General features: G+C 36.9%; 1 protein-coding gene across 3 annotated transcripts in view; it reads right to left on the bottom strand.

Annotated features, from left to right (window-relative positions):
* kaznb (kazrin, periplakin interacting protein b) overlaps positions 1 to 18,740 on the bottom strand; it is a 334,246-nt gene that overhangs the window by 252,678 nt on the left and 62,828 nt on the right. For all 3 annotated transcript variants that reach the window (XR_005129279.1, XM_017692866.2, XM_037532183.1), the window contains exon 3: positions 2,369 to 2,526. Coding sequence is in view for 2 of the 3 variants with exons in the window: in XM_017692866.2 (XP_017548355.1) it covers positions 2,369 to 2,526 (158 nt within the window). In the remaining variant the exon portion in view is untranslated. The remainder of the gene's footprint in view (positions 1 to 2,368; positions 2,527 to 18,740) is intronic.

Genomic DNA, 18,740 nt, shown 5'->3' with positions numbered 1-18,740 from the left:
AGTACATCAAATCTGAACACGAGCTTCAATGAAAGAAAAATGTGACCTTTTGATGTACAAAGACTTTAACATGGTGTCAGATATTTACTTCAATACAAGTAGTGATCTAGAAATAGTGCAGAATCTTGAACATTTCTTCTTCCTTTTAGATATCACACCTTTTCTTTGTTTTAATTTTTGCAAAATTCTAAAATATTTAGTTTTTTATTTCCAGATTTATTTTCAAAATTTTCAGCATGTTCTCAGATGTTTGCACCCTACTGTATATAGGTATACATGATATGGTGCAAATGTCAGAAATATTCATTTATTTATGTATTTAAAATTTAATATCCCGTCAAAACAGTCAAGTACAATTTACTCATTTTTAGCATAAAAAAGTTGAAAATATATATTTAACAGATAACTACACAGAAGCCTCATCAATGCAGCACAATCAAAATGTTCACTATTTAGTGTGTCCACACTTTTATTACAGCTTCCATTCTTTTTTAAGATTTGCTTTCTGTTTTTTAGAGAAATATAAAGGCATATTTCTTCCAGGCCAATCCATTGTTCTCAGAACAACAGCTGCCTCTTTGTTTAATCTGTGAGTTTTCTTCTTTCTTGTTTTGTCTCTGTTTTGCTTGTTTTTCAAGGGTGGAGCCTGATTTTCTTTCATCCTTCAAAGATTAAAGCTTTTAAGTATAGTACTACTACATACTGTGTATCTGACCACAGTTTCAATGGTCTAGCTGGCCTTGTACAGCTGTTCAGAGTTTCATTTTCCTGTAGCTCCTTTAACAATTTTTTGGAAACTGCTTTTTTTATTTATTGTCCTTTATTTATTTATTTATTATACTTCACCCTTTCTTATGCAAGTGGATTATTTATCTCCTTAAAATATCTTCCAAAATTATAAATAACTTTTATTTAATGGCTGTTTTGACTGGACATTAAATAAATGAAGGGTGGTCTCTGATTTTTGCACAGTACTGTATATGTAATAATAGTATGTTCTATATGTATAATTCAGGATAAAGCATTTTACAAAGTCAAGACCACTTTGTTGGTCCTGGCCCCTTTTTCTGCTGGTTTTCCAATGACATTTTCATTCTGTAAATATACTAAAACACACACACACAACACACACACATCTTCAAGGCAAGGATCTGATGGCACTTCAATAGTGTTCCGTTCGCTATGGGCAACCGTGAAATCATTCTATGATTGTATCGAGCACATATGTGCCCAGACTGCTAATATAATTCATCTTATATAGGTCAAGTGATCTTCACATCTACATCACATCCATAACACATGTTAGCAGAAAGATCAGAACACAGCAAATATATTGCATTGCATTAGTCTGTCTATCTATCTATCTATCTATCTATCTATCTACCTATCTACCTATCTATCTATCTATCTATCTATCTATCTATCTATCTATCTATCTATCTATCAATCAATCTACCTGTTGCTCTGTCTGTCTGACTATCTGTCTATCAGTTTGTACATTTATGTGTCTATGACAAAACTGTATTTAAAAATGTTAGAGGCATTATTGGTAGAGAGAAAATGAGATGCTCGATCCTTTGTTTTAATAAAATAAACATAATTAAGGCACATTTTTTAGGATTAATTAAGGATTTTTTTCTGAAGTCCAATTCAAGTTGAGAACCAAGTTGAGAATTTTTCTGCTAATTTTAGTGCACAACAACTATCAATTTGTCAAGTTTAGGCTGTTGAAAAAAAATGTAAATCTAAAACGTGCTATAAATTTGCACAGGTCACATTTTATGTTTTATATGTATTTATTTTCAATAAGAACATCAATAAAATTTAACTTGGCCAGGGGCCAATAATAATGTATCAATAATAATGTATCAATAAAATGTATATATCTATGACGTTTTACCTCAAGTTTACCTAAGAAACCAAACTGGTTTCTTAGTAGCAGACACTCAACCAAGACTTTATAATGCATTGATCTTACATATTAGACACAAGCTAATATTCTAGCTATGAGCTAACCTCCTAGCCAACAGCAAACAGGCTAGTCACTATACAACTATATGCTACAATACAGCACAACATGAATTGTTGGGTTGTTACTCTTCCAACAAATGAAACATCATTTGAAGGCCAATACGTACTCAGATTTTTGGAATTTTACAAAACTGAGTTGTTCGCTACAATTACTATTTATTTTTGCTAATGTTCCCGAAGAAGTGTCACTTCACAACAGGAACTGTGAGAACACATTTGTGGATGGAACATTAATAGTTCAATTAATTTTGTAAAACTTTTTAATTTGTACAGCAAAACAACAATAACACAAGACTTGTGAGGTCATAAGGGTCAATGTGAGTAGGAGTGTGTTTACCTGTGCGTCCATCAGCAGGTGTCTCATTAGAGCCATGCTCTGTCTCAGAGTGTCCTTCTCACTGGGCAAAAATGCATCATCCTCATGACTCAGAGCATTTGGCCTGTTCACCATGAAGTGGGCGATTTGGTCATTCAGACTGTTCAGGGATTGCACGGCTGTAGAGAGGGAGAAAACAATGCAGCGTTACACACTTTGAGCTACTTTTTGTCTAATTGGCACACCAGATGCTGGTGGTATGGTCTGTAGACTCCCTCTCTCTCTCTCTCTCTCTCTCTCTCTCTCTCTCTCTCTCGCTCTCATATTAACTGAAACATGCACTCAGCTATAGGCAGAAAGTCACAAATTAAACTACCCATAGAAAAGAAATTAAAAAGAGATCTCCTTACTATTCCTGTAGTTTCTCCTAGGCAACAATAAGATCAGATAGAAAAACAAAGAAGACTTTTGCTAAAGCCATGGTTCATTTACTTTAAACAGAGGAATTCCATGCCTTTCCCTGACATAAAATAAACCTTCCATGGCAAACAAATATCAATATATTTTATATATAAGAGGAGAATATTTATTTTGTGCACTTTACTCTAAGCTTTGATAGTTAACTCTGAGTAATTTGCTTAAAATCCATACAAATAAAGAAACTCAGGAAGAACGACTGCTTATTTTTCAGAGTATTTTCTGAAAGTGTGATAATGTGAATATTTGAACATATCATGATATTGAATGTGATCAGTGACATTACCCCCAGCACTAATTTAACACACAGACAGCTGTTATAAGAGAAAAAGACCTTATTTAATTGTATACATTATTTAAATACTTCTTTAATATTTACACATTATTTCAAGGTAAGTCAAAACACAGTTTTCAAGGAAAGACTGCGAGTGACATTTTAATTCGACCCATGTGTGTATATCTGCACCAGGTTTAACACTCTGACAACAGAGAAGGGATCTGCCTTTCTGTTCACTACATGTGTTCCATAAATTCAGATCCTGTCTATTTTGTTTTGACTCCTCCATCATCCCATATTCTCATGTGCATGTCCATTGGTTTAATGTATAAAGAGTGGTTTAGTGTCTCAGTGAAGTCACACCCTGTGCTCAGATTTGCTAAGATGATAACACTCATCTTCATCTGCAACTAAATTCTCATCTCTCCTATCTCTCCTCTAATCTCATGTCTCCTTTTGGTCTAATGCCAAAGAAATTTTAGAAGAGTCACTATTACCTGAACATCATAGAGTCTGTTTACACCTTGAATTCGTATGTAGTTTGTGTCTTGACTGTATCCAGATATACTTTACAGGACTATAATTACACTTTTCACTAAGGGTGTTTTCACACTAGGTTTTATCCAGACCCAGGACCACTTGGTCTGTGAGTTCAAGTAGATTTGTTCAGGTGTGAAAACTGCTTTTGAGCTCCAAAGAACTGATCTCTGGTCTTTCTGAAATCAGTGGTCTGGGGTTCACTTCTCATGAATTTTGGTGCTGCATGTGGGGGTTGTGTAATTTTGGTTTATTTTGTGACTGCTTCAACTTACCACTTTCAAGTTTTGTGATGCCAGAGAAAGGATTGTTGTGGACAAAAAGCCCTGTTCTTTGCAGCTTGAGTATTCATGGAAAACAGTAAAAAGCAGTATATGAATTGTGCAAACCTGCACTTAGGAAAAGTGACATATGGAGTTGCGCAATCGCTCCACAATTCAGAGGGAATTCTTGTGTGTGAAAACAAACTAACAGTAATGTGCCCTTACCCCATACAGGCCCACAATCGGTTCTGGGTGCACACTCAAGTATTGAGGACAAATGTGAAAATACCCTAAGATGTGTCCCCAGTGTGGCCAAATGAGATTCGATTGTACTTTTCCTGCATAAAAAACACATTAACACACATGTGCGCTACTGAAAAACAACCATAGTAGCCTTTAAAAATTTCTCATATTTCCTGGTGGTGCCCAGTCACTATTGGTATTTTGTGTTTTTCTGATAGTTTGATATCACAGTGTAAAGGACTGTAATGCATTAATAGGCATCTTGGGGCTGATTCCAGAGGAAATTCATGGCTTCTTAATAGGATCTAAAGGTTTCCAACAGGAAAATAGCAGTCTCTACGGGTAAGCATGATTGGTTCTAAGCTATTTTTTAGCAGGGTCAATTCCTTTTTATATTTGCTTAATTTTTCCGATTATGATACGAGTGGACAAGCTTGGCTCATTTTGTTGTTTATCCTCTCAACTGCCTGGCAGACGCATTTCAGCTCACATATTTGTGTAAGGATAATAAAAATACATTCTGTTTACACTCAAGTTAAATGGGATCAAGATCCATCTCTGACCACCGCCAAGTATGGCAGAATAAAATACAGAATAAAAAAATAAAAACAGAATGCATTGATTTGCAAATCTCATATACCCACATATCAGATGCTGAAAGTGAGACATTTTACCATTTCATGAAAAACATTAACTCGTTTAAAACTTGATGGCAGCAATGCATCTCAAAAAAGTTAGGACAGTGGAAACTAAAGGCTGGAAAAGTAAGTGGTACTTATAATAAATAGCTGGTGAAGCAATTTTCAACTAACTCACATGACTGGGTATAAAAATAGCACTTTATAAAGGCAGAGTCTCTCAGAAGCAAAGATGAGCAGAGGGTCACCAATCAGCAAAAAACTGTGTCTAAATATTGTAGAACAATTTCAGAAAAATGCTCCTCAACATAAAACTGCAAAGACTTTGGATATCCCACCATCTACAGTACATAATATTAACAAAAGATTCAGAGAATCTTTAAAATTCCATGTATGCAAGGGACAAGGCAGATGGTCAATATTGGATGCTTGTGATCTTTGGGTCCTTGGACAGCACTGCATTAAAAACAGGCATGATTTCGTACTGGAAATACCTGCACGGCCTCAGGAACACTTCCAGAAATCATGTCTGTGAACACAGTTCCCCATGCACAAATACAAGTTACAGCTGTATCATGCAAATAAGAAGCTGGATGTCAACATGATCTGGAAACGCTTCTCTGGGCCAAAGCTCATTTTAAATGCACTGAGACCTGGAAATGGAAAATGGAAAACTGAAAGTAATTTGTCTCATATGTGCATCCTGTATACTTACGCTTGCATCTCTGAACATTACATGCTGCCAAAGTTGAATAAATATTACAGTCATTCACATTATCAACAGCAGCTGGAGAGGCACCAATTTCTTGACTTTGTTAAAGCAAAAGGCCACAAGACCCCATTGCTGTATGATGCAACTAACCAACAGAGGTGCACCACAGGTGGGGCTATTGGACACACAGGCCCATAGGCTAAACCAAGGCTAACAGCTGTCATTACCCCAATAGACCAGCAGTTCCTTCCAGATATCTCTAAAACAATCAGTAGCCCAATAATAGCCTGAATTAAAAGAAAAGTACTTGGCTGGCTGACTACTCTTAGCAAACTGGCTACAGTGTCCTTTAACTACTTTCTTTGTTAAAGTAACAAACATGGCAGCTCTTTATTAAACCTAAAGGTGGAGCTTAAATTCTATTGCAGTGTCTGTTAACTAGCTAATTTAGCTAAAGTAAGCTAGCATTTATGCTAATAGTTTAGTTTAGGTGGCCAATAAAATTAGAGTGTCAAAGAGGGGAGGTTGTGAAATTTATTTTTAACCCCAAAAAAACCTCTGCCAAGAATAAAAAATGATGTCATGACCTTGTCTGAAGAACAAAGTTGGGTTAAAGATTTCCCCTGGATGCCACCAATAATCACATGGATTTGTTGAATTCCTTCACCCAAACATTTGATTTAACATAACCAGTTATTGGATGATTACTACAAATACTTCCTCAAGGAGAGGACAAAGATTAGTTAGTGATGTCTCTTGAATGGTTAAAAGGTGTCTCCTGAATTTTTAAATGAACATCTTTGCATAAATAAAATCACTACTTGTTGTATTAATGTTATTTTTAATTTAATTTCAGTGTTTACTGCCTAATTCAATTGTTTGAAATATCATTTTCACAGGTGCTTAATTTCTCGACATAATTGTGTAAAGAAGCTGGACTTCATAGTGAGTAGAAGCACAAGATTTCTAATAAAGTGAAAGTTTTCTAATAAAGTGAATGGGGCGTGCAATCATTTAACGGCCACAAAGTACAGCCTTGTTAGCGCCAAGCTTTGAAATGAATCGAAAATGACATGATCTATATGTAGCTTGCACTGGCAAAGAGAACAGCTTATTAGCCAGTCTGTTTAACACATGCACTCTGAGATACTGTGTGTTCATAATATGTTGTAATGATGAGCCACACATGCAGTAGACCAGCAGTAATGATCTATTAATTTGTCTCAAATCTATAAAGGATGAACCAAGGCAGCTTGTATTTGGGCAGATATCCAGGGTAAAAATGAAGCTTAGCCATAGAAATTGCCCAAATTAGCTAATGGCCAGCGTCACTAACTATTTAGAAAGAGTGATGGATATTGGAAAACAAAGAAGACATTGTTGCTAACTGCGATGACTTTCTACACAGTCAAAACTGTATTGTGTGAAAGCGGTCAATAGGCTGTCCATTTCATTACTGCTGGGTTTTGCTGGTATGTGTGTGTGCGCAGCTTCAGCTGGTGTGTGTCTGGCCTGGTTAGCTCATCGAGCGCCACGCCGCCTTCCCTCCAGATGATTTTGTTCATTGGCATGCAGCTGGCCCTGCTCTAATCCGGCCCCCACAGGCCCCTGCACACTTTCATTTATTATTAATCCCCTTCACTTAGCCCAGTCTGCCATGATTATTGTAAGTCCATTACAGGCCACTGCAGAAATATCACATTCATACCCATTTGAATGCATTTATTCACAAACTCTCAGCCAATCACGGCTAACCTTTAGTTTGTTTCGATCATTCAGCATATCAACATGTCCAATCCTGAAAAGGCTGTGTTTCTCTCTGTCCACAATCAGGCTGAAGTGGACGCTCCACTGGCCAAGAGCAGTGGAGGGGAAAATTAATGGAGATATATACGCTAAACAATTATGGATTTTTTTTTTTTTTTTGCTTCACTCGACACAGACAGTCTAGCCATGCAGCACAATGGAAGAAGAGGAGACGTGAGAGAGGAAAACAATTATAAACAGAGACAAGAGAGAGCAGAGAGCGAAAGAATAAGCAAGTGAGAATGGTCGGAAAAGAATGATAAAAAGAGAGGAAGACAGAGAAAGAGGAAAGGAAACAAAAGTATAAGAAGGGATGGAAAAATGGAACAAGAGGTAGAATAAGTGAAAACGACAATGATGAAAAGTGTAACAGAATGAGAGATTAAGAGGAAATTAAGGTTTCAGGAAATGAGTGATGAGAGGAAGGGAAGGGTAAGTGAAAGCAAGAAAGAGAGAAGGAAAAGAGTGGGAAGGAAAGACAAACAAGAAAATAGGACAGTGGGAGAGAAAGGGAACTGAAAAGGTAAAAGAAGTGAGAGTAAAAGATTGGATGAAAAAGTGAGAGAGGGGAAGGAAGGAAGGGGAAAGTAAGAGAAGACAGGAAGAGGGAGGGGGACGGGGAAGAGAAGAGAAAGACAGAGCAGGAGGAAGAAGGTGTGACAGAATGAGAGAGATAGGAAATGAGGCTTGAAGAGAGGGAGAGAGGGGAAGAGGAAGAGGCAGAGAGAATGAGAGAGAGAGAGAGAGAGAAAAAGAGTGGGAGAAAGAGAGAGAGGACAGGAGTGGAAAAGAGATAGAGAGGGACCGGAAGGTAAAAAAATGGCGATGGGAAAACTGGGAGAAAAGAGAGATATTATAAAGGAGGAGATGGTCACAGGCTGGAAAAAGAATGGGAGGCTTGTAACACTCAACATGGCATCTGTTTAGAGACAAAGTCCCACTCTTCAAGAAAAAGAAAAGTTTGGTCTTCTATGGCTGGAAATAACTGCCCGTGGCATGGCAAAGATGGCTGCCAAGTGAACAGACTTTCCTATAAGAACTTTGGTGAAAAGGTAAAAAAGGAATGATAAAGTTAGGGAAATGGAGAAATGAAGAGAGACAGAGGAGAAGAGAGAGACAAAACAAGAAAAGTGAAAGTGTGAAAGTGTAAAAGAATGGTAGGAATAGAGCAATACAACTTAGGGAATGAGTGGGAATGAAAAGAGGAAAAGAGGAGAATGGGTGGGGAGAGAAAGAGACAAGACAAGAGTGGTGAAATGAGAGGGGGAAGAGAGAAAGAGATGAAGGACAAAGAGACTGAGAAGGGGAAGATGAGAGACAGAATAAAAGACAGAGGGAGCAATGAGAGAAAAGGAGAGAGAAAAAGAGGGACAGAAAAAAATGGGGAGTGGGGGGAGAGAGAGACAAGAAAAGAATAATAGAGAGTGGGTAATATAGAGTGGATAGAGAGTGAGAGACAGGATAAGAGTAATGAAATGAGAGGAAGGAAGAGAGACAGAGAAAGAGAGGAGGATGAAAAAAAGGAGAAGTGAGAAAGAATAAAAGATGGAGGGAGTAATGGGAGAAAAGAGGTGAGAAAGAGATAGGGAAAGTCGGGGGAGAGAGAGAAGGAAAGGATAATAGAGAGAGGGTAACAGAGAGTGGAAGCAAGGGAGGGAGAGAGAGAGAGAGAGAGAGAGAGATGAACACAGAAAGGCCTTTTCAGTCAGGTCAGCCTGGCTCATCATCCTCCAGTGAGCTGAGTAGAAGTCCAGTTAATGAGCTTCACTTCCACACAGCTGCCAATCAGGGAGGCGCTGAGGGGCTCAGTGCATCATGGGAAATGCGGTCTTTGGGGGAAAAGCTCTTATGGAGCTGTCAGCCCTTCTGCAGCGCCTCTGCAGTGTGTGAGATTAATGCACAAATACATGCTCACGGCAGCCTGCCTTACCTTCAGCAGCTGTCAGAGGAGTGTAATTCAGGGCATGAAGTAAAACAGCCACACTGAACACAGCGCTGCTTTAATGAAAAGTTAATTAACTCTGGCAGATGTGGCTCGGCAGCCTGTGAGATGTGGAACAGAAAAACAGAAGCAGTGAGGCATGAAAAAGCTTCGCTCATCCACCACCCCTACTGAGGTATCGCCCCAAAATCTGCTTATAGCATTGCAGGGGTCACTGAAGACACTGAAAGGCAACCAACAAAAAAGAGACAGCTAGCTCCAACAGACAGTTTCCTCTTACAGGGGTTGTTTTGCATTTTGAAGCAGAGATTTTTCCTGACATATGATAGGAGATACCGGAGTCACTCTACAGGAAATCGCACAATGCTGACAGAGGCATAAAACAATGCTGGAACAGAGTCGCATCATTTCCTTATTATCCTCAGTGTGGAAAGAAAGTTTTTGCTGTTTTGTTTATTGTGAATCCTGTTTCCATCCACAAAACCGTCCCACCAAAAACTATTGTGGGATCTTCAGAACTGTCTTCTTAGTTTTGTGTAGCTCAAATTGATTTTCCCAGTTTTTTTTGATATCACATATCAAAATTATACCACTACAGTGGTAAACAGTGCTCCGCAACTTTGAGGCTTGTGAAAACGAGCACAATAAAACACAGTTTAAAGTTATGTCTGTAAAGTTTATGTCTGTGTATTCTTTCTTCTTTTCCTAAATTAGCCAACAACAAGCTATGCTAATATATGATAATTATTACATCTTTATTTTAGTGATTTAGTAACGTTGTTCATGACCAACAACAATTTTGAGGGTTGTTTTCCAATTTAAACTGCAAAAAATAAGATTACTGTCTGTCCTACACTAGAACATAATCTTATTTTGATAATAAAAGTTGCCGTAAGACATTTGTCATTGGTGTTACAAATATCATAAAATATCACCTAAACAAAACAACAAAACTAAGAAGGCTTTTTAAATGACTTCTTTCTCAAAAGAAAGAGGTTCACTTAAAGAAAACTACTCTTCTTATATTTTTGACAAACTTGGTTGAAATACTGACAGTCTCTTGTGTCAGTGGTGTTACTTAATAAGCATCAAGTGATGGATGCAATATTTGTATATAGTTGTATATTTTCTATATACTATGTGAGTAAATTCAAAGTGGACTATATCTCCATTTTTTAATGGTTATGGTCAGTGGTGTTACAAATTCACTAATTTAATTCAATATAACACACTACGTTTTATACTGAAGTACATTTCAGCATTTGTTCCTCATTTGCCACCATACTGGTAGAGTAACCCATTTATTATATTACTTAATGTAGACTACTTAATGAAATAACTACAGTAACTTTTACATTATTAATATAATAACTGACGAAACACAACAATATAGGGGATAAGCTCAAATACTTTACCTTAAAACCACTCCATCTCTGTGTTTTTAAAAATACAAGCAATTGTTGAGATGGTTGGCTGAAAGGGTTTCTTGTCATGGCTAAATCTTACAGACATGCTAATTGTAGTTTAAGAAAAAGTTACATTTTATTGTTTATTGAAATTATATGTGCACACTTGAAGTTTGTAACATAGGTAATCAATAGGATTTTAAGACATACAGGAAGTGATTCAATTCCTATTTGACACTTCAGACCCAAATAAGCCCACTAACACATTTCTCTGGCATTGGTCAACAGAGTTTGATTGGAAGCCTAATGTCCATAACAGGGCAAGAGCAAGAGTCAAGGAAAAATAAAAAAAATAAAGTTCAATGCATTAGAATGTGCAGGGGTGTTCACATATTTTCACTTAGAAAACCAACAAAACGTAACTTGACAGGGGTGCCCAAACTTTTGCACATAACTGTATATTGTTAAATGTTTTTATTGCACTTTTTAAACATGGCTAGCAACAATTTAGCCTCTCACATTTACATTTTAAGTTGTAAGCCTGCATCATATTTGAAGTTCCTGTCAGTAAAATTTCCTTTGAAGAGTTCAGATTCCATTTTATTCCTTCTCAGAATCATCTTTTTAATTTCCCGAAGAGTGCCAACATGAAGGATGGTTATGACATTTTTTCCAAGTTGAGTCTACTTTGCTCTGAGTACCCAATGAAAAACTCATGCACAGGAGCAACATGTTTAGTAAAACCAAGCATTCCTTAAACTTACAGAGACTCGCCGACTACATGGCCCAAACTTCCTTTCACAGAAATAACTGCAGCTGAAATAAAAGTGATTAGTACACTGACAGGAACTTTGTTGACTATAAATACTATGAATATTCAGCTTGTTCACTAAGCGTAAATAAATAATGTTGAAAAATTTTACTAATAATGAAAAAGGTTTTAATGTCTGTTATCAGTCCTTCTTAAGGTGCTCTAATGTTTCCTTAGTGTTCCTTTTTTTCACGAGCTTGGTAGAGAGCCAGGCATAGCGATGCAGTTGGTTCTCAGACTGGGCAATCAGGTTCCTTTCTGTATAGAGTTTGCATGTTCTCCCAGTGTCGCCGTGTGTTTTTCCAACCGAAAGACATACAGTCAGGCCAACTGGACATGCTCAATTGCCCCAGGTGTGAGTGTGTGTATGTCTGTGTCTGTCCTTCGATGGCAACCTGTTTAGGGTGTATCCTGCCATGGAAAAAGTTTTTGCAGTACTGCAAAAGACAGAGACCAAAAAAGAAAATTTGCAAATCAAGAAAACCTTTTGGTGTCAGGACAATGAACTGGTCACAGCAGAATCCAGAATGCAGACCTTAATTTCATTTAATATATTACAGATTACTTGGATTGTGAAAATCTGAAAATGCAACCAAATTCTAAGACTGAAAGCAAGTCCCCCTTGAAAGAATGAAAGCTGTAATAAAGGCACACTTAATACTAAGAAATTGGATATCATATTTAGCTGTTGAGGCTTCTGTGTAATTTTCTGTCAAGCATGTTTTCTGCTTTTTTCTTGATGCTGAAAAATGTACTTTATGTCAGTTTTGACTGGAAATCAAATAAATAAAGAGTGGTCTCTGACTTATGGACAGTGCTGTATGTTTACATACATTAAGGTGGGCTTATTAGCTGCTTTTCCCTTAACATGTGACCATCATAAACTAATGGAGGCAACTCTAGTACAGAATGACGCAGATAAAAAGCAATATTTTCTAAAATAAAGTCCTAAAGAACTGAAGAACTCATTTTTAAAATTGTAGGCATGTTACCATCTGTAAATGATTCAACAGACGCTAAATGTGAGATCACGTCTCAGGAAGTGGTGCAGCAGGGAACCATTTCCTCAGAGTGCAATTAACACAGCACCAATCTGCATACAATCAAATTAATAGCAAGGACCAATTTAGTTACAACAGCACTACACACCACAGGCTTACCATGATGTTTACTTCAACAGCAACACTTTACCAGAGGAAATATTTTATTATGATTTGAACTTATAAAAAATATTTTTTTTGTCTTTTTTGGCATTGAAACAAACTGAAAATAAGAATTTAAATGCAATTTACTAAGTAACTAATTTGCTTGGCAGTGACCTGACCCCCGGGCAGCATTGTGGGACCAGGCATCTGCTCATCAGCAATTCTAAGAATAGATAATGAGGAGGGCAAAGCAATTTTAGTGGGTCCAAAGTTTACAAACACAAAACGTACTGGACTGGGTTGCACTGCTTTTGCATAAGTTTATACTTAAGTGTAAAGTCTTTACTAGGACCATAGTAAACACTAGTTAGTTTCAAACTATCTCTTTGCTTATTTTGGTTGCACCACAAATTCTTAAATCATGTCTTAACTTGACACAACTAATGCATACAGAATATTCAGAGCCCATAAATGCGCTACCATGGAAACACAACAGCAGCTTACACTTTTTATATGGAAAATATCCAGTACAGAAGAGAATGACATGTATATATAAAACAATAAAACTGAATATTAACAGCAATTCTCTGTTTAGTCTTTAATAACCCCTCACAATAATCAAGTATGCAGCTTTTTTAAACGTTTAAAGCCAAAAGTCGTGTTATTGGTCTGTGCTATGTGGTTTCCCACTTGCTTAGGGGGTAGGTGTAAAAACACTCAGGGGTCATCAGAGAGGTCACAAGGTCACAACCCATGTGGACCAGTCTGCTGACTGCCAAGGTCACTCCCAATAAACGCAGCTGTGTTGGTTTATGAGCATGCCAGCCAGGCCTGCACTCAGTGAGAGATTTACAGCCGCACGATCCCCCAAGGCACCTCACAACATCTCAGGAGCAAAGCTGCTGCTAAATGAAATGTTTATGCTGCTTGTTTGATTAATGGGTTCTGATTTTGCAGGCGGCATTTACAAGGTATGGTCCTGGAGAGGAACCACAGGACTAGGGCTGGCTATAGGCATCTGAGCAGTGGAGCCAGTGGAACTCTTGCACCCATATTTTACTGGGGGGTGTGGCGTATATTGACATTATCAGAACAAAACCTTGTAAGTCCTTAATGGTCACTACAAAGTTCATAAGTTCAATGTATGAGATTTTATCACAACAAATTTTTGGAACACTTCTAGTGGTCCAGTCAACAAATGATGTAAAGAAAATTCAACTAATTACAAGGATACTAATTACAAGTTTTTGATATGAAAGCAATAATATGCTTAACATAAAACTGGCATTCAGCATAAATTAAAGGGGAACTGACAATTTTTCAAACTTCAGCAGAATTGCATTGTGAGATGTAAACATATAAAGTGTTTTATTGTGAAGTGGTGCGTTGTAGAGAAACATGCTGATGCAGATTCTTTTACAGTGCTGGTTATAGGAACCAGTTGTTTGTGATGTCTACAGCACAAATATGTAATTTATCTGTAATTTAGCCATTATTTTGTTTAATCTTACCATCTGTCTTGCTGTCTTACATGAATGCAGTCCATCATTAGCACCACCACTAGCCTGGAAATTCACAGCAATCAAATTCTCACCACATAAAATCAAATTTTTTCTGTAATTTTCGGCTGTTCTGCATCATTACATGTCAGTTGATTTTAGCCACAGAGAACACAAGAAAATGCTTCTTCCACTACTAGTTTCTCCCACTGAACAGGATGCATGGTAACATGTATTTTAGGGCAAAGTGTTAATAGATCACGGTCCTTTTTTGATTCCATAAAAGTACAGAGATTTAATACCTAGCTGTGTCAGGGCAGGACGCAGAGAGTGATAGAGAAATAGATGGACACTTCGCACACTTTTCAATTTTCACTGTCACAGCTGCCTGTCACGGCCAAGCGGCCCCATCTGAGAGCAATTTAATAAAAGTCCAGTCACAGTATTACTGCATAATGAAACAAACCCACGGACACTTTTGGGAGCACTACTGTGGAGAAAATAGCCTGCCTTTCGTGTTTCATGGCGGCCATTCAGTCAGTCACCAGTCACATACACGTCAAGTATTCCTAGTGATGAATGGCTCAAGTGCTGAGAAACACGGGATACAAAACCACATCAGTACTTGGACTCCTGTGGTAAAAAGATAAACAAAGCAAATTTATCAAATATGATTTTGCATGAAATGCATGAAAAAAAAATATTGTTATATCAAATGTATTTTTGCTTAAAGTCAACCTGAATTAAAGTAGATATTTTATACCTACAGTTATGTCTCTGGTAATCGTAAGCATGATTCATCATATTACTATCCTTCTCCTGTAGTCTTTGATTGATGGATAGTGGCTGACTCTTACATCACTGTGCACCAGCAGGTAGGCAAAAAAATGTTCCCAATAATATGTTTTACCTCCCCCATCCCTGATACTGCACTCCCTGAAGAAATACATCACGATACAGAAGAAAAATGCACTATAATCTCCCATTTACATTGATGGATTTGTACTTATATTCATATGTTATGTTACATTACTATAAAGAATATAAACTGAGTAAGTCTCTTAGATCCATGGACACAGGTCAGCTAGTAGAGTCCAAACTAAACATGATGAAGCAGCATTTAGCTGTTATACTCCATACAACCAGAACAAACTACTAGGCATTTTTAATGTGCTGCAAATGTACCTATTATTAAAACCAGGTGAAAAGCATTTATATGTCTATGATTTTGGTCTACAATTTGTAATCTATTCTTACTGCACTTCACCCTTAATTAGCTCATTTTAATAACACTTCAGTACTTTGTTTAAATTTCTTTTCATGTTTTTATTAAAGGGGATGCATCCCGTCAACCAGAGGTGAAAAGTTACAAATTACATTTACTCTCATTACTGTACTCGAGTACATTTTCCCCACTAACAATGCTTTTCAGACTAATATTAAATCATAGCACTTTTGACATGAGTTCTTTTTCTGACTTTGCTACTTTAATTTTTAATAAAGAGTTTTTTTAATTGCAAATGTCTGTCAGGCAGCTAAGCTACTTTAGTTAACATGAGGGTTCTTAAAGTGTTCTTTAGCAACAAATATGGTTATATATAGAACCATGAGCACTCAAAGAAACCTACGCATGATTAAAAGGTTCTTTGCATCATTAAATGGTTCTTCATATTGTTGGAGAATGTGCTGTAAATGGTGCCATATAGAACTTTTATAAATGGGTTTTACAGAGCACCAAAAAGGGTTCTTCTTCTGTTACCATGCCAAGCCTGTAACAATGGAAGATCCCTATCGGTGCTATATAGAACCCTTTTCAGAAAGGTTCTATTTAGAACCATAAAACAATTTCTTCATCAATCTGAAGAACACTTTTATGATGCAAAAGAACCCTTTAGTTATGCAAAGTGTTCTGTGGGTGTTCATGGTTCTGTATAGAATTTTCTTTACTAAAGAACCCTTGAAGAAAATCGTTTTTAAGTGTGTAGGTATCTGTGAGCCTGCAGTTTACCCTAATAAAATACAGCTTTGTGGCAGTTTTGGAGGTATAAGTCCATATAAGGCTGAGATATGGGAAATATAGCAAGGCTTTTAAACTGTCACACTTAGATTTGTTCTTTCACTTTGTTTTTCAGTCTTACTGGCCTAAACAGTAATCTAAACAGATTGAGGTGGAGTATGAAGCCTTTGTGTTTGTCTCTAACCATGTGTGAGGCTGTTTAGCTATTTAAGTGTCAAATGAAGTAAAAAATAAATGTATGACATAATTACTATGATTACCAAAGGAATATATCACAAAGCTATATCAAAACTAGATAAATTGCTGTGGTTGTTAATGATTGTAATGGTAGAAATATACTACACAGGTATCAGTGATTTTATACAGGTCGAAGGCTGTGGTTGTAATGTTTACTGTCTGTAGAGGCTGATATGTGTTAATGTAAGCTAATGTTAATGAGAACTCAGGCCTGTCACTAAAAATTACATTATTAATTGCATTATCTGCCCAGTATTTTGACTCATGAGGAAATTTGTCTTATAAAAGTAGACTTAATTAAACAGTAACAAACTCTGCACAGCCTTTCAGAGTTTCTAAATTACTTTTTAGCAACAGACAAACTAGGAAGCTTTCTATAATCATCTTACCAGGAAATGCATGTAGTTTAATGTAAAGCTTGTTCCTTACACAATACACAGTAAATTGCACTAGGAGAACATACTGTGATGACTCTTATGACACAAAACATTTTTCTCATGCATCATGTTTTGCTTTAGTTTTGTGTTTACAGATCATTTCCAGTGATGTGGGGTGTTTACACACTTGTCCCAAATACTTGTTTTCGCACCTAGAATTGATTTCAGTCTTGCTTGGAGGAGGAGCTCATTATTCCCGATTTTCATTCCATCCGAACTGTGGACTGATTGCGCTGTTCCATGTGATTTGCACACAGGTTACGCTCTAGCTTCATTTTTAGATCAGTGTTCTGGAACGCTCCTGGGCTCAAAGCCAGCTTTCACAATTGATCAAATGTACCAAAATCACAGACCAAGAGTGCCTGAGTCCAGAAAGAACTATGAAAATGGTCATAATGTGAATGTGTTTAAATGTTGTTATTACAGATTTACAAAAAAAAAAAAATCACTCAAGTACTTTTCCAATAAAGTACACCACAAAAATGAACCCTTTTTGGTGCTACATAGAACCCTTTCCAAAAAGGGTTTGTGGCAGTCACTCGAACCAATGACAGCCACGAGAGGCGGTAGGAGGCGGAGTTTGTGGCTGTCGCTGTTCTCCTGGCCTCTTGCTCATGTTCTCCTCATGTCACTTGCAGTTGTGTGCGAGGCTTGGGCAACGCCTGCCCTCCCTCCCAGCCGTCATCGGTGCTTGTGGGTAGGGCAACTACTACAGGATTCTATATAGAACCATCTACAACACATTTTCCATCAATCTGAAAAACCTTTTTACCATGCAAAGAACACTTTAATCATGCTTAGCAGTTCTCATTCTGGACATGTAGTGGACAGTGCTGCTCTTTATATTTTTATATGTAAAGAGAAGGTGACTGTTTTACAAGAAGGATGTTTTTGTGTGTGTTTTTTTTGATTGAGTGTGGAAAGAGCACTGAAAATGTCTACATTAGTAAAAGTACTGTTACTTTAGTGATAATTTACTTAAGCACAAGCAAAAGCATTAGTAAAGGAAATTACTCAATATAGAACCACAAACACTGAAAGAGCTCTTTGCTAATTTAGTGACATATTGATACCAGCATTTTTATGGTAATATGTAACACACCTGATTTCTAAATGTTGACATGTTATGATGCTTTGACAGCATGACACAAAATGTATTTCAGGACAAAAGCAAGAAATGTGCTTAATCAATTGTAGCAACATTTACGAAACTTGTTCAGTGTTAAATGTAAACTGAATTGCATTTTAAACATTACACTGCACTGCTATGCTTAATAATTTGTCATATACTCTAACAGTGTAGGTCACATTTTAAACATACACAACAAATGGATTCTAAAAAACATTTTGTACTTGAAATGTATATCAGAGAAAAATATATGCCTATGCCTTTTGTCATATGGAGAGGAATTCATGGAAGAAGCTGCCTTATGTTTAACGCTGTTTCCTCCAATACATTCCAGAGAAGAGATATGAAATAATGATGTGGATTTGCCAGAGCACAGCATATTATGGCTCTGTTAGAAGGCATATTTCTCTTCCAGGATACGTACATGTCTCGGTTTGTGATTAAGTACGATGGTTTACAGTCAGATCAATGAGGATGACTGCAGGAAAAAAATCACCCTGCTTATAGAGACTCACAGAGATATTTTCTGGACTTTCTGCAGTAACAGAGAAATTGGAGACTGATCACATGGACAGAAAGATTTGTGGTATTTTGTCACAACCTGAGGGAAAATCAGTAAGGCAGTAATAATCATTTACAATTATTTTGTAAAATATCTGTAAGCTTTTTTCTTTTTTCATGGATGACTAATGACCTAAAGTAACACTTTCTATTGTTCTCTTTATCTGTTTATTTCTCCTACTCATGTTCATTGTTAATCGCTTTGGCAATAACGTAACTTGTAAAGCATGTAAAAGAATCAAGAAAACATTTGTGT

The sequence above is a fragment of the Pygocentrus nattereri genome, chromosome 21, assembly GCF_015220715.1.
Source record: "Pygocentrus nattereri isolate fPygNat1 chromosome 21, fPygNat1.pri, whole genome shotgun sequence".
Classification (NCBI taxonomy): domain Eukaryota; kingdom Metazoa; phylum Chordata; class Actinopteri; order Characiformes; family Serrasalmidae; genus Pygocentrus; species Pygocentrus nattereri.
Note: the sequence above shows the minus strand (reverse complement) of the source record. Positions and strands in the feature narration are given on the sequence as shown.